The sequence below is a fragment of the Protomyctophum parallelum genome, assembly GCF_964188405.1.
Source record: "Protomyctophum parallelum genome assembly, chromosome: 13".
Lineage (NCBI taxonomy): Eukaryota > Metazoa > Chordata > Actinopteri > Myctophiformes > Myctophidae > Protomyctophum > Protomyctophum parallelum.
Window position 1 is genome coordinate 7,603,718 of NC_139708.1, and position 16,871 is coordinate 7,620,588.

At 42.5% G+C, this 16,871-nt stretch overlaps 1 protein-coding gene across 1 annotated transcript in view; it reads right to left on the reverse strand.

The window, feature by feature from the left end:
* The window catches only part of LOC310869184 (retinoic acid receptor alpha-B-like), a 39,053-nt gene that overhangs the window by 9,301 nt on the left and 12,881 nt on the right, over positions 1-16,871 (reverse strand). Inside the window, exon 2 of the mRNA XM_083779794.1 lies at positions 8,918-9,072. Coding sequence (XP_083635920.1) covers positions 8,918-9,072 — 155 coding nt within the window. The remainder of the gene's footprint in view (positions 1-8,917; positions 9,073-16,871) is intronic.

The following is a 16,871-nucleotide window of genomic DNA, read 5'->3' on the forward strand; positions in this document are numbered from 1 at the left end:
GGAGAGAGAGAGAGAGAGAGAGAGAGAGAGAGAGAGAGAAATTGTCATACTGCCATGAATTCTTTCATTTGTGTTTGTGCCACTAAACATTATCGTCGCTGTCGGGAGCCTCTTGTCTCCACATTGTAACTTTTTTCACCAGTTCAGGTCACGCTAAAACTATCAACAGCAGCACATCACTCAACAAAGAATCACCATCATCATAATGGACTAATGAACATCGCTGTCTCCATATTCTAATCTTTTCAGTTTTTTAACGTCCTACTTGATCACACTACAGCATCACACAAAAGCATCAAAAGTAGCAGTTCTGAATTGCAAGCTCAACGCGTTTGGTACTTGTAGTTAACCGTTAACCGTTTTGGACATATGAGGTTTCCACCCGACAGAGACGACGTGCAGTAAATAGCCTTTGTAAACACAAATTGCACAAGGCAGATAAGACAATCACTTTAAATATACAATGATATAAAAGACAACAATGGCCAAAATAAACATAGTACAACATAAATAATGTACTATGGCCAAAACGGGCCATAAGACAACAAGCTATATAAATGTGGTATTTTGGGAAAAAGTTTGAATTTAAAGTGTTCTGACATTTCTCGAACTGTTTAAACCCCAGCATCGGTATTGTGGGGAAAGTGTTAGCAGACAATAGCAGATCGACAAGCTCACAATGCTTCACGATGTGACGTCCTGTGAGCTGCTATTAAAACTAGGGCCGGGACTAATTGCGATTAATTTAGATTAATTAACTACAGAAAAATTAATCGCGATTAACTACAGATAAATTAATCGCACCTTTATTTTCACCGCGGAATGTTTCTCACTGGACGCTTTTCTATAGTACTGAAAACTGGAAATAATAAAAAGTCACCCCATTTTGTGTTGCCTAGAACTGGAGGTCTGACAAAAAACAGTAACAATATGAAGTAAGTACAGCTTTGTGATGTCACTGAGATGTACTTGTTACTGTTACAATTTTTTTTTCAGACCTCCAGTTCTAGGCAACACAGAATGGGGTGACTTTTTATTATTCTTTCCACAACAGGTATATTAATGACAGTAAAATGTTGAAAATGAGTGGTATCCTGTAGTCACTATTCGTTGATTCACTGGGATACCAAAAAACATAAAAAAAAAGGTTTCTCGCTGTTCTCGGGTTGAATATTGATATGCGATTAATCTAGATTAATTAATCGCAAAGCCTCTGATTAATTAGATTAATTCTTTTAATCGAGTCCCAGCTCTAATTAAAACGCTTTCCCCCCAATACTAGAAAACAGAAAACACACTAGCATAATATAGCCCTGACAGACACACCGAATTCAACCATATATGGGGGTTCAAGCAGTTAATGTATTTGCCCTATTTGTTTCCAAAATAGTGACACTAGGTTGAAAGTGGGTCGAAAGAGCATAGACAACGACGTGGAAACAACGAGGGAAAATGAAATTAATGGAAACGATTATAGCGATTATGCAAAACATATTTGCAATTAGCTCAAATAATTGGGATCAGCCGATTATGTAATAACTGTGACAGAGAGAGAGAGAGAGAGAGAGAGAGAGAGACATAGGAGACAGAGACGGGGGGGGGTAGCAGGAAAGTAATGAATTGGGTTGTGACATTGTTACAGTGTGACTCTTGTACACCATGTTCGTTTGCACCAGAAACCATATTTTAACTTTTAGTTTTTTTCCCGTAAATTAGCGCACCCTACTTGACTACAGCGCCACAGAAAAGCATCAAAAAGTAATATTACATTTTCTATTGTGGACGGGAATCCCTTTTGGTGTTTTAAGCATCATGTTATACTTTAGCGATTGAAAAATAACAGATCTACAAATCCCTATTTTTAAAAAATCGTGAAAATGTGGCGCAAATCTTTGAATCCATATTCTTTCAGAGCGAAAATGTTTAACTCAAATCTTTGCATCTGGGAGGTCCCTGAAACTGAACATATATCAGATGAGGGTCCGCGGCCAAATACAGAAAATTCTGGGGGTCCTTGACATGAAAAAAGGTTGAGGACCACTGATATAGAAAAATAGGTTTTTCAGAAAAGGTTTAGGATTTAGAAGACCTTTTCTTTAGAATCTACCTCAGGTCTAAATGGGTTAAGGGTGGAGGGGGCTGTGTTTGGGGAAACATAACATTTCAAAACGTTATGAATCACTGACGTTTCTGAATGGTATCTGGTTTGGTGGGTGTGTAACAGTCCTGACTCATACATCCTCTTTAACGGGTACCAGGGGATGCGTGGCATTTCTTCTAGTGACATCCCCTCACACGGATGACAACCGCTGTTTAGGAATAACATCAGAAACAATTCGAAACCTCTTATCTCCATAACTTTAACTTTGTTTTTCTTCATAAATGAATACCCTAATAAGTACCTACTTAGTGCCCTACTTACTCATACTACAGCATCACAGAACGTGTGATGCTGAACGTGTCGGTCGGCTACTTTTGCCATTTCTGAACATGAATCCGGGCTGAAAAGTAACAGTTTTGGACAGACATATGAGGTTTCCACCCGACAGAGGCGAACAGTGTCATAATCGCCACGAATGTCACTGGGGCAGACATTCTTTCCCATTGTCATCGCTAGACTTGCATCTCTTGCCAACGCGAGAGCACAGACGGACAGAAGTTCTTGTTTATTGGTGGTCATAGAGACAGTGATAAACATGATGGGATAGTGTGGATACAGTAACTCACTGAGAGACAGAGCATGTACGCCAATGAGGAGCTTTATTACTAGAAGTAGAACACATGACTTAATTACCCATTATGAATATGAAAACAGATTCACACACCACTCTCCACCACAGCATACAAACGTCAATTGAGCAATATAACTCATATGACAGGTTGCAGTTAGGACTGGGCAATATAACATATTGTTGTTATATCAATATCGTGATATGAGACCAAATACCGTCTGGGATTTTGCATATGATAATGTCGTGAATGACAAAAAATATATATTTTCCTTGTTTTAATACATCAGCAAAGATCTATAAGCTCACAATGCATATGTAGACAGGTTATTATTTCCTATTTCCTATGCCCTACTGTAGTTGTGCTATATTTTATATCTATGTAGACAGGTTATTATTTCCCATTTCCTATGCCCTAGTTGTGCTATATTTTGATTTGCGTAGGACTGAGAAATAGCCCTTAGTGATATAATCAGGATTCGAGATTATATTCCCACAACAATGATTGATTGCTAGGACTTTGTTTTCGTACATACTCACAAGACAGATAACATTAGCAAAACAAAGCCAGTGCATGTCATCCTTCTACGTGCAAAACTACGCGCAGCGACTTCATATAGAGCCAAAGGTGCGCACTGTGCAGGAGGCAAAGATTCATCAAGATTTGGGGAAAAGCGAGTCAAAGCAAAAAAGGCATGTTTCAGATGAGCTGAAAGGCTTGTCAAGTCAGGTTACAGATGGGTTCCGACAATATAGCAATAGATGGTTAGAGTCCCATTTTGAACATCTCTAAAGGTTTTGACATCTTTTTCTGAAAAGTGTCTGTTGACATGGGCAAAATGGGGACCAGAGTTAAAGCCAATAGCCAACTTGAAGTTTGCCAATTCCATCTTTCCGCGGCTCTGCCCGTTGTCTTTATTAGAAAATAAAATGAGGCGCGGACGGTTAGCTCAACCGTCTGGGCACCTAGGCTGTCGAGCCAGCCGGACGGTTAGCTCAACCGTCTGGGCACCTAGGCTGCTGAGCCAGCCTGACGGTTAGCTCAACCGTCTGGGCACCTAGGCTGCTGAGCCAGCCTGACGGTTAGCTCAACCGTCTGAGCACCTAGGCTGTCGAGCCAGCCTGACGGTTAGCTCAACCGTCTGGGCACCTAGGCTGAGGCCCGGACGATTAGCTCAACCGTCTGGGCACCTAGGCTGTCGAGCCAGCCTGACGGTTAGCTCAACCGTCTGGGCACCTAGGCTGCTGAGCCAGCCTGACGGTTAGCTCAACCGTCTGGGCACCTAGGCTGTCGAGCCAGCCTGACGGTTAGCTCAACCGTCTGGGCACCTAGGCTGTCGAGCCAGCCGGACGGCGTGCCGCGGGTTCTACTCCCGAGCCCGACAGCCTTTGCCACATGTCACTCCCCATCTCTCTTTGCCCCTTTCCTGTCTGACTACTGTTCACTATCAATAAAGGCATTATAAAAGCCCCAAAACAAATCTTTAAAAGATAATAATAATAATTAAAAAAACGTACAAACAGATTAAATAAAAAAACAATAATGAAGCTTGCACACTAATCTCTAAAGAGTTTTGCAGTAATAATCCACTGACCTGATTTGGTAATAATATTCCTTCTTCTGGGTGTCATTTTTCACCAGGTCATATTATACCTCTACTCTCAAAGCAATTACGGCTGACTTTAAATCATTATGATGATTATTTCACACCAGATCTACAACCTCACTTGTAAATCAGCAATTTTCACTATTTCTGCGATTTAGTCGATTATAAAACCCATGTTTTTATGTTTGACAATTTCATTGTCAAACGTTTTACGGCCCCCAAAAAACTAACCCTGCACTCACGTTAATTCGATTAACCTAAATGAGCAAGATTAATTTGTTTACTGGTTCAAAATGTCTGTTTTGATATATTTCCGTTTAATTACCGAGCCCCTACCAACCCAACCACTAACATTGTGTGTGATTGGAGCTACCTACTTCATAAAAAAACTCAATATATACAGTCCAATTTCAAATACCAGGCCGATATGACCTTTGTGTATAGAAAACTAGTCCTATACAGCCAACAACAACAAGCTCTTGCACACACATTGACAAATGTCCACTGACACAGAATGCAGCACACACACACACACACACACATACACAATCGACATATTCACACACAAAAACATGAACATAGTCGCACACACGCAATTTGTTTACGCATGCACATCCCTGCATTGAGCGTGTGTGCGAGTGATCATGTGTCTGTGTGTGTGTGTGCATCGATCTGTGTGTGTGTGTGTGTGTGTGTGTGCGCGAGCGTGCGTGTGTGTGCGTGCGTGTGTGTGTGCATGTTGTGTGCGCATTCATGCGTGTAAATGCAAATGCGTGAGAGCAATGTGTGTGTGCAGGATTATGTGAACTGCAAAGAGGCTTACAAAGCCTAGGGGAAGTGTAAAGGTCGTGACCTGCTGGTCACTCCATCTCTCTGCTGTTTCTCATGGAATGTTCCTCTCTCTACTGTTCACTCTATTCTGTTTCTCATGGAATGTTTCTCTCTCTACTGTTCACTCTATTCTGTTTCTCATGGAATGTTTCTCTCTCTACTGTTCACTCTATTCCGTTTCTCATGGAATGTTCCTCTCTCTACTGTTCACTCTATTCTGTTTCTCATGGAATGTTTCTCTCTCTACTGTTCACTCTATTCTGTTTCTCATGGAATGTTTCTCTCTCTACTGTTCACTCTATTCTGTTTCTCATGGAATGTTTCTCCCTCTACTGTTCACTCTATTCTGTTTATCATGGAATGTTTCTCTATCTACTGTTCACTCTATTCTGTTTCTCTCTCTACTGTTCACTCCATTCCGTTTCTCATGGAATGTTTCTCCCTCTACTGTTCACTCTATTCTGTTTCTCATGGAATGTTTCTCTCTACTGTTCACTCTATTCTGTTTCTCATGGAATGTTTCTCTCTCTACTGTTCACTCTATTCTGTTTCTCATGGAATGTTTCTCTCTCTACTGTTCACTCTATTCTGTTTCTCATGGAATGTTTCTCTCTCTACTGTTCACTCTATTCTGTTTCTCATGGAATGTTTCTCTCTCTACTGTTCACTCTGTTCTGTTTCTCATGGAATGTTTCTCTCTCTACTGTTCACTCTATTCTGTTTCTCATGGAATGTTTCTCTCTCTACTGTTCACTCTATTCTGTTTCTCATGGAATGTTTCTCTCTCTACTGTTCACTCTATTCTGTTTCTCATGGAATGTTTCTCTCTCTACTGTTCACTCTATTCTGTTTCTCATGGAATGTTTCTCTCTCTACTGTTCACTCCATTCTGTTTCTCATGGAATGTTTCTCTCTCTACTGTTCACTCTATTCTGTTTCTCATGGAATGTTCTGCGCAATTTCATCGCATAAAATCACGTAAATACCTGCATAGTTCATTTCAAAATCAAGGATTTTAGGCAGCATAATCAAGGATTATGAACGGCATAATCAAGGATTATAAACGGCATAATCAAGGATTTTTGCCCGCATTTTTTCTGGAGGGTCTACATTACACACAATACAGAAGATAATCATGTCAATTTAGCTTGAAGTGACATTTTCGGCATGCACACACACACACACACACACACACACACACACACGGATGATCATTACATCATCCATTCATTGTCATTCATTGTCATTGTCAATTTGTGTAGTACAAAAATAACTGATTTGCGCGTCCACATATGATGTAAATTCTCCATTCATTGTCAATTTGTGTAATACGAAAATCTACACTATAGCTGAATATAGGAGGGGCTAGCGCCCCTCAAAAACAGCAAAAGTAGCAGATCTACAAGCTCGAAACGTGTCATTTTGTGACGGATGTCTAGCTTAAGGATCTTCCACTTTTGATGCTTTTGTGTGACACTGTATTAAAATCAAGTAGGGCCTTAATTTACTAAAACAAAGTGAAAAATGTCTTGGTGTTGCATGTTGACGTTGACATTTAATAATGTCCCTCAGAAACAATCACATCACATCCACAATGGTATGTCTCCTTACTTGTTGCGTTCACACGAGGCATTTGCAAAGACGCAAATATCACAGAATATTTGTCGCTTTGTATATCTGTTGCTCATAGTCCTCATACCATACGGGCGGTGATGTCATCAAGCGTACGTCCATAGTGACGTGTGTCGGAGGCGCGGTGGCCGACGGGGGAGATTGAGGAGGCTTTGAAGCTTTGCATCTGGAAGTTGAACCCAGCTTGGCTTCAATGTGTAGCTTTGTATCTTTTGCAGCAGCTACAAACATGGGATTTGCTCCACGTCGCTTCCCTTGACAATGAATGGTAGACTGTATCCATCTGCCCGTGAGAACGCACCATCTCTGTCTCTCTGTCTCTCTGAGTCTCTGAGAACGCACCATCTCTGTCTCTCTGTCTCTCTGAGTCTCTGAGAACGCACCATCTCTGTCTCTCTCAGTATCTCTCTATGGCTTCCTCTCTCCATTTTCTTTCCGCCACTACTATTACTTTACACACACATGCGTGTGTGTGTGTGTTGTGTGTGTGTGTGTGTGTGGCGCGTGTGTGTGTCACTCTATTTTTAGCCATTAAATCCAGGTCTTCTAGCAGTGACCTGCCTCTACTGGCCTCGGGCCAGCTTAACCAGAATATACTGTATTTGTGTACGTGTGTGAGACTGTGTGTGTGTGTGTGTGTGTGTGTGTGTGTGTGTGTGTGTGTGTGTGTGTGTGTGTGCGTGTGTGTTTCTTTCATGTCTTTCAGACACTGAAATTGCACACGTCTCATTCAAAATCAAGAGTGTCATTGTTGCATGAAGTATATCTAGGTGTGTACTGTATGCGGGTCAGTGTGTGTGTGTGTGTGTGTGTGTGTGTGTGTGTGTGTGTGTTAGTGTTGATGTGAACGTGTGCACTTTTTGTGCGAGTGTTCATATACGTACATACATACATACATACTGGTACATACTGTACAGTACATATTTACATGTGATCTTGCAGACTGTGCATACACACACACACACACACACACACACACACACACACACACACACACACACACACTTTTTGCTGTCAGGCAAAAACCTTGTATCGTCATTTTTAAAATGTAAAAAGATTCTCTGCAAATAAATGCCCAATTTCGCTTTACTACACTAGTGTCACAAAAAGTAGCAAAACAAACCTACAACCTCACAACATGTCGCATGGTGTCACATTGTGAGCTCGTACATGGTTTTCTGAGCTCAACTGCACCCAAAAAACCTGAACTTTTAACATTCAGTAGATTGTCTGTGGTTGAAATTGATGTCATGAAACAGCGGATAATAAATATTGAAAAAAATGAAACGTATTAGCATGAGCTTGTGACTAAATAGTTAATACTGTAGTAGTACTGTGTGGATCCACTGGAACACAGGTTATTTTTTTATGTCCTAAAAAGCAACACTTTTGGACATAGAAGGTTTCCACCCGACATTGACGACTTGTATTTGAGCTCATATACCTACCCCCTCCACATGGAGATTGTGGAGCAACTGAGCAGGAGGGGAAATGGTTACGTATCCCAAGGGGAAACACCGTATTGTGCCGGTAGCCATGCAGATTTATAATGAGGCACGCCGTTGGCTGCTCAGCTCGTTAAATAGTCTAATTGGCTCTGAAGTAACAACAGCTCATTGCAGTATAAGGACAGATCTGACTTGGTTAGCCTACTTGTGTATTTTTTTTTCTCTTGTCCTGCATAATGCATACTTTGTTGAGGGTGTATACTGGAAACCTCATATTATGTCCAAAACTGTTACTTTTCAAGGTTTAAGTTTAAAAACAGCTAGAAGAAGCAGAACCACAAGTTCAAATAAATCGCGTTGTGACATTTCATGCTCTTGTGCATCAAAAGACGGTGTAGTATTATCAAGTAGGTCGTTCATTTACGGGGGGGGGGGGGGGGGGGGGGAAATAAATATGGAGATAAGGTTTCTGCCCAACAGCAGCAATATTATACAGTTGTATATTTACTCCATTATGTGATGGTGCTTCTTTTGTGTGTGATGTACTGCTCTGCTGTACAGTACATTTTCTTGCCCCAGAAACTGTATCTTAACTGCTGGACTGCCCATGGTGACTGGATTTCCCCTCACGGGATCAGGAAAGGTCTAGTCCTATGTTATCTTATCTCACCTTGCAGCCCTCACAGGCGCTGACTCCGTAGTGATACCCGGACGACTTGTCCTGGCAAACGAAACAGGGCTTGTAGATGCGAGGAGGGGGGGGCGGAGACGGGGGGCTGGGCACCAACAGGTCCTCCCCCGAGCTGCTGCTTCCTGTCTCGATGGCTGAGAGAGAAGAGGAGAGAAGAGGAGAGAGGAAGAGGAGGAGACGTTACTACAGGAAGGAGGTGCGGAACATCCACGTGAAGACCATCCTTCCTGAGGGAGCTAGCTAGCCACCGTTTGTTTAATTAGATAGATAGCGACAGACAGACAGACAGACAGACAGACAGACAGACAGACAGACAGACAGACAGACAGACAGACAGACAGACAGACAGACAGACAGACAGACAGACAGACAGACAGACAGACAGACAGACAGACAGACAGACAGACAGACAGACAGACAGACAGACAGAGACAGACCAATTAAAATATCCAGATATAAAGGGTCGTCTTATGGGATAGCCAAGGAAGGAACCACTCAATGTCTCCTCTAATCTATGCCAAATCTAGGATGTGATCAGCCATAGGATGAGATTGTGTCCTGCACCTTCCTACGGTAATGAGACAGTACGGAGAAGACCAATATTTCCTCCCCAAAATACCAGAATTACCTAGAAAGCTTCTTTGCAAATAAGATATCTTAAGATAACTTTATGAAGGTGCTTTTGATTGTGCATTTCTTAAATGTATATTGTTACGGCGACCAGACGTCCTGGATTGGATTAAACGGTCCCGGTTTCAAGCTTGGTGTCACCGAGTCCCGGCCAATATCTATTAAACACAATAATTGTCCTAGTTTTCACCACGGTTAAAATAATAACACTTGCTGCTTAGAGCTAGATGTTTACCATGTTCTGTTCTGTTGGAAGCTACGGTCACTACGGTTCTAAACAAATGTCAAGAAATTGTCAAAGAAATACAAGCGCTTCACTTTGTACAGAAAATAAACAAAAAAATGTGTGCAAACTACTGATTTAGAAGGAATTTTGTAGAATCTTCCCCAGGTCTTGATTAGGGGTCCCAGTTTGGATTTTTTAAAACATGTTCACCCTCTGTACTTTTGGGGGTTTCTACTTAATTACAACAACGTTAACACACACTGATGTCTCCACACCAATAAAGCTCTCCACGTGAACTCAGGGGAGCAGAAGGACATGAAGAATGGTGACATGGACAGAGTGTCCTGTTTACAAAGAGAGAGAAAGACTGACTGAAGGCAGGGGGGAAGGGAAGGAGAGGCAGAGGAGACACAGGGAACGGACATAAACAGAGAAAGGGAGGTGGGGGTGGAGAGAGAGAGAGAGAGAGAGAGAGAGAGAGAGAGAGAGAGAGAGAGGCCAGGTTTTGTAAGCTAGTTGCAAAGTGACATACAAGTTGCTCTGTCTTTATTTCCTTTACTCGTGCTTACATTTCTTAGTTATGATTGTTATAAGTTGACACTTGCTTTGGCAATGTGAACGTATGTTTTCCTATGCCATTGCCAATAAAGCTTCATTGGATTGGATTGAATTGGATTGGAAGGAGGATTGAGAGAGAGGCAGTCAGCTGTGCAGTTTAGTACTAACCTGGACAGGGAAATGTGTGCTAGAGCGTGTGTTGGGGAGGGAGAGACTTATGTATTCTATGCAAGTGTAGGGTATGTGTAAGTATGTGTGCGTGTGCGTGGAAGAAACTCCCATCAATCCCTGATGTAGAGGCCCCCTGCTGAGCTGTATTTCTCTACTAGCACACACCATCCCTTCTGTAAGCCACCGTTTCTCCTGTTCCCATCACACCATCCCTTCTGTAAGCCACCGTTTCTCCTGTTCCCATCACACCATCCCTTCTGTAAGCCACCGTTTCTCCTGTTCCCACACCATCCCTTCTGTAAGCCACCGTTTCTCCTGTTCCCATCACTCCCCCACCACGCGCACGCACGCACACACGCACGCGGCACGCACGCACGCACGATAAAATAACACACCAGAGGTGAGGACTTTAGCCTTTGTAAACTGTAAAGGACTCACACCTGCAGAGTACAGAATGTGTATAGTGTCAACACTACTACAATGTACAGGGTCAGCAGCACGTTAGTTAAACAGTGTGACACACGAGCTTGTATGTCTGCTATGTTTGAATTGCCAAAGTATAAAACACTGGTTAAAGTGGCTAAAATGTCAAAGGACACAGATCCGGCTTTAACGTGTTAAATGCTAACATGTAGCTGCTAATTCACAGCAAGTGGATAATAGCTATGTGTCGATTCACTATGGTATTTCTGAAAGACTGGACGTGACATGGTAGCTCAGAGATGCTGCTGAGGGAAAGATCAAAATGCTTGAAGCACTACTTCACTGGGTTTAGTTTGTCCCCATTGTGTTACCCTACCTACAGTACTTACTACACCTGTGGTTGTCAACCTGTGGGTCGGGGCCCACTGGTAGGATATGAGGGCCTTTTAAGTGGGGCAGTGGGGCCCCCAAATATTTGGCAAAACACTACGATTTTAATGATAATAGAGAGTATGCACATGCATGATTTTCCCATCAGGACACGCCCACCTCATCTAGACTGAGTGGCAAAACATTGAGTTTGGAAGCGCTCGTTGGAAATCACTCCACCGTCCTGCGTACCACCTGTACCGAATGTCATATAATGCAGGAGGCAGCAAAATGTTGTGTTATTGAAAACAAGCACTTTCAAACTCTGACACTTGGCAAAATAATCAAATGCAGGGCATTTCTTGACAGAAAGTAGTTCATAACGTTTCTATGGTGGATTTGTATGAAACAAAAAGCTTTTCGTACAGCTGCAATGTTGGTGAGTTTAACATTGTCTAATGCAATCAGACAGGACTTTTCTGTTTGGATGAATGGGCTGTCAAGGCCAGAAATTAGTCTTTTGCCACTCAGTGGGCGTTCCCGCATAACGTCCAGGTACGAAGATGCGCATACCCTCTATATAACATCAATAGAAAAAAAGTGACAGAGGGCATGCGCATGCATAAAGTGAGTGGCAAATCTAGTGGCAAAGTGAGTGGGAAAGTGATTTTTTTTAATGCAATCAGATATGACTTTGTTTGGATGCATGTACTGTCAAAGCCAGAAAATAGTTCCAAATCTCTCCGTGCCAAAGTAGCCGATCAACAAGCGTCACACAACGTATCGCCGTAACGATGCGATGCGTTGTAGATCTGCTATTTTTCGCGAACATGTTCACCTGTTGTGACATGCCCCAGGACGGGCATGGCAGGGTTAACGTGGTTAAGTGAGAGATGAGAGCATGGCCTGTGGATAATTCAGGTCAGGTGTTTTCGATGTGGAAATGGGATCATGGGGTTGTTGAGCTACAGTGTAGGGCTGCAACTACATCCATTAAGCTCGGCTTAGTGATGATTATATTGATGATTGATGACCGTGATGACCTTGTCGGATAATCGAGAAGTGTGGATTCTTTATGTTTGCATGTCTTAATATTCTATTCCAACCACTTTGAGTGGCAAACGCAAATGGCCAATCAAATTCGTCTGGAATATGGTGCGGGACATTGAGGGAAAAAAATGGAACACTGAGAGGGACGGGACTAATGTGGTGGCTGTGGTTGATATTAGTATTGCTTGACGAGGCTAGGTGACAGCGCCACCAGGGGGATGGAGGTGAGGCCTATGGTGGCTGTGGTTGATATTAGTATTTCTAGACGGGGCTAGGTGACAGCGCCACCAGGGAGATGGAGGTGAGGGCTATCTATGGTGGCTGTGGTTGATATTAGTACTGCTTGACGAGGCTAGGTGACAGCGCCACCAGGGGGATGGAGGCGAGTGACTGTGGTTGATATTAGTATTGCTTGACGAGGCTAGGTGACAGCGCCACCAGGGAGATGGAGGCGAGGGGTTTTATGGTTTTATTCCGGAACAGACATATTCCTCTCACTCTCTGTCGTCGTGTGATGAAAGGAAGGAAGGGACCCTGGAGAAATAATCCCATGACCCACTTTAGAGTCCTCTGTTCAAGGAATCAGGTTCTTAACAGCATCTCTCTATCCGCCGCCCCTCCTCCACCTCCTCCTCCTCCTCTCTCTCTCTCTCTCTCTCTCTCTCTCTCCCCCCCTCTCTCTCTCCAACCCCTCACCTCTAACCTCACATACATTACACACAGGCAAGACATGCACACGCACAAACACACACACAGGCACGTACGCAAACACAGATCACAGGCACATGAGTGCACGCCGCACGCACACACACACACACCTCCCTTCCCCCATGTGCTAGTATCCATACCAGACATTCCTCAGTTCAGGAGACTCAGCTCTACTCTACTGCGCTCCTCTGTTTAGAGAGAGAGAGAGAGACAGAGAGAGAGAGAGAGAGAGAGAGAGAGAGAGGGAGAGAGAGAGAGAGAGAGAGAGAGAGAGAACGAGGGGGTTGAGAGACAAACAGAGAGAGAGAGAGAGAGAGAGAGAGAGAAACAGAGAGAGAGAGAGAGAGAGAGAGAGAGAGATGGCTTAGATTTAGTAAATATGGTGTCAGTCGTATAGACTAAGCCTGTCTTTCTCTCTTTCACTATCTCCATTCTCCAATGTATCCTTCTGGTTTGTCATCCATATATCACTGTTCTGCTAAGCCGTCGCTCCCTTGTTCCTTCTCTCCCCCTCCCTCTCTCTCTCCCTGCCTCTCTCCCCCCCTCCCTCACACACTCTCTCTCTCTCTCCCCCTCCCTCTCTCTCCCCCTGCCTCTCTCCCCCCCTCCCTCACACACTCTCTCTCTCTCTCTCTCTATCTCTCTCTCTCTCGCCGAAGTATAAAATAGGGCTTACCGGTAATTGGTCTAAAGCTGCAAAGTAACCATTATCTAAAGTTAAAAAATTATTGTAGTACAGTTAAAAGTACAATATTTTCCTCTGAGATGTAGTTGAGTAGAAGTATTAAGTATCAGGAAAAGAGATGGACACACTAAAGTAAACTGGGGGAAAAAAAACCCACCTAAAACATGTGCTTGAGCAGTAGTAGAAAAAGTACTAAATATTTTTACCCAAGTAAAAGTACCAATACTGCAATAAAGAAGCACTGTTACAAGTAAGTAAGTAAGTAAGTCCGGCAATCAAAATCTACTTTTGAAATCTAGTTAAAAAGTAATGGCATGAAAATATACTTAAAGTACCAAAAGTAAAAGTACTCTATTATGCAGAATGCCCCGTTTTAGAAGGTATACCATTATGTATATAAAATGTATTAAAATCTGTAGAGTGGCTATTTTCAAATAGCCAAAGTTTAAATAGGCCTGAAGTGGTTAATTGCGCCTGTAGGGTGCAGTTTACTATGACAACCTGCATTTCATATCAGTCACACTTCATGTCAGTCAGTCCGTCAGTCACGCCTCGTGACACACTCCATATATGGCCGTCTCCATTATGAAGATCAAGACACCGACCTCATCAAACCCTGGATACATGGAGAAGACTGGATCATCACCTAGATCAGCATATATGGAGCCGGCCAGCAACTCTACATCTGACCTCACGGAGGACACCATATTGATCTCCATATATGGGGCTGACCTGTTCTGACATTCCATATGTTTATCCTATCCCACCCGTCCTTCCTCTTCGATGTCTTCCTTTTTGACCGATACCTGTCCATTCAAACTCTAGATGCCCCAAAGTCATTAGCGCTGCAGCCATGCATGCCCGGCAGCCGGCGAAAACTAGAGTTCTCAACAGGCCCCGAAAATGAAGGCCTGGCCATACCTGGGCTGGCCCGAGACCCCGCTTGGACTTAATAATTAATTAGCACACATTTTACGCCCTATTCGGCCCGAAAAACATAAATAAAAAGAAAAGAAGTAAAATAAAGTCCACATGTGGGTATTCCCAGACCTGTCGTTTTAGCGAGGTCGCTTCTCTCCCTCAGGGCGTCTTACTGCTCTATGTTTTGTGATAGTAATCCAAATCTACAAAGTTGTACTTTGTAGTGGAGTAAAAAAGTACAATATTTGACTCCAGAAATACTCCAGTAAAGTACCTCAGAATTGTACTTAAAGTACAGTTTACTTGCCACCACTGTACTCGAGTGCAGTGCTTGAGTAAATGTAGTTAGTTACTGTGCGTCTCTGTGGTCTGTTCTCACTGACACACTAGCCAACAGTTCCCCGAAGCACTGTCTGACCTCATTTATACTCATCTCATCCCCCTCCATATCAACACTCTTATGATCTCTCTCTCACACACACGCAATCTCTCTCTCTCTCTCTCTCTCTAGATAGTTTCTCTCTAGACATCCAAACCGCGACTCTTACCACTTATAAGAAAATAGATCACAACGCGTTGCCTGGTATATTGGCCATTTTCACTATATATATATATATATATATTATTTTTTAAACACAATTACGCATGATATTTTTTATCAGGATGGGAGACAATTATTTGTGTGCTTGCTTAGCAATAAAATAATAATAATATAATGACTGCACTTTGCATGATATATATATACGTCACAACAAGTACTATTTTCATGGTGGTGAAAACCGTCCGGGACATGCTTAGAAGTGACTGTTGAAAAGCGGGACATGTGTTGGGCCTCGGGACGCCTTGCTTGAAACAGAGACAATCCCAGAAAAACTGGGACGTCTGGTCACCGTATCTCTCTCTCTCTCCCCCTTTCTCCTCTCGGGTCTCTCCTCTCTGTATTTTGGCTTTGGCCTTCCTGCTTCACTTTTAACTGCATGCTTAGTTTAATATTTCCTCTACCTGATGGGACATGATGAAACATAAAACCACATAGCTCTTGTGAATACTGAATAATAAGATGATCAATAATAAGATGATCTTCCCCCCAAGGGGTACCTAAGTCAAAAAAGTTTGGGAACCCCTGATGTAGTTGATTAACAATAATTGTAACTCTTGAGAGTTAATAAGGGTCCATTTGGTTACTAACTCCATCTTTTAAATGAGGACCACTGGTGGTCCCTGGACCACTGTTGATCCAATTGATCACCATAGCAACCCCAGCCTAGGCCTGATTAGGTAAATTCCCAACACCTGCTAAATCCTCCAAACCTGTATCTTGATTGGAATCAATTTCCACTCAGTCATGCAGCTACACAGACACATCCAAGGCACACTTTGGTAGGCCTATAGCCCTGTCCTGTTTGGATGACAATATTGCCTTTCCAACAGATTTTCATTTTTTTTTTAACTAAAAAAAAAGAAAAAAAACTATTATCGATTATTAATTTTCATAATCGATTTCGGGTCCTATCGACGATAATCGATTAATCGGACCCATCCCTAAAATGAACCTCAATTAACCACAACATTTGCCACTTGAACCCCAGCATCCGTATTCTGGGGGAAAATAGGGATTGCCTTGCAACGCGTTGTGAGTTTATAGATACTTTTGGTGAAGTCGTTTGGCATCCAGTGATGAAAGGAAAAAAAAAGTACAGTTGCATCTCATCATGTCTGTTTTACTAAGTATAGAGGGTTTAAGTCAGTGGTTAACCACTTAAGCCCTATATACTTTTTGGTACGACACATAGTAGAGATAGTGGATCTACAGGAGAATATGTTGCAGCTTGATCGTTTGGGGGCTTGCAGATCTGCTATTTTTAAATTAAACATATATGTTATGTTATCAAACATAAATATCAAAAGGCAATGCATGTATTTATTCATATCCCCACCGGCCATGACCAGAAGATGATATTAAAAGCAGAGATATGGATACGTCCTGTCCCCCTAGCAAATCATACGAGTGATTGTCATAACTCATGGAATGAGTATATAAATGAATACATTCAAATGCATGCTTGTACATGTTGACTGGGACAACAAGGTTACTTACAGCGTTAGCATACAGAGGACACAATGAAAGTGGGACCTGCTTTTGTCTATAATAAAACTTGAGCACTTGCACCTGCAGGGTTTGATGTCAAATT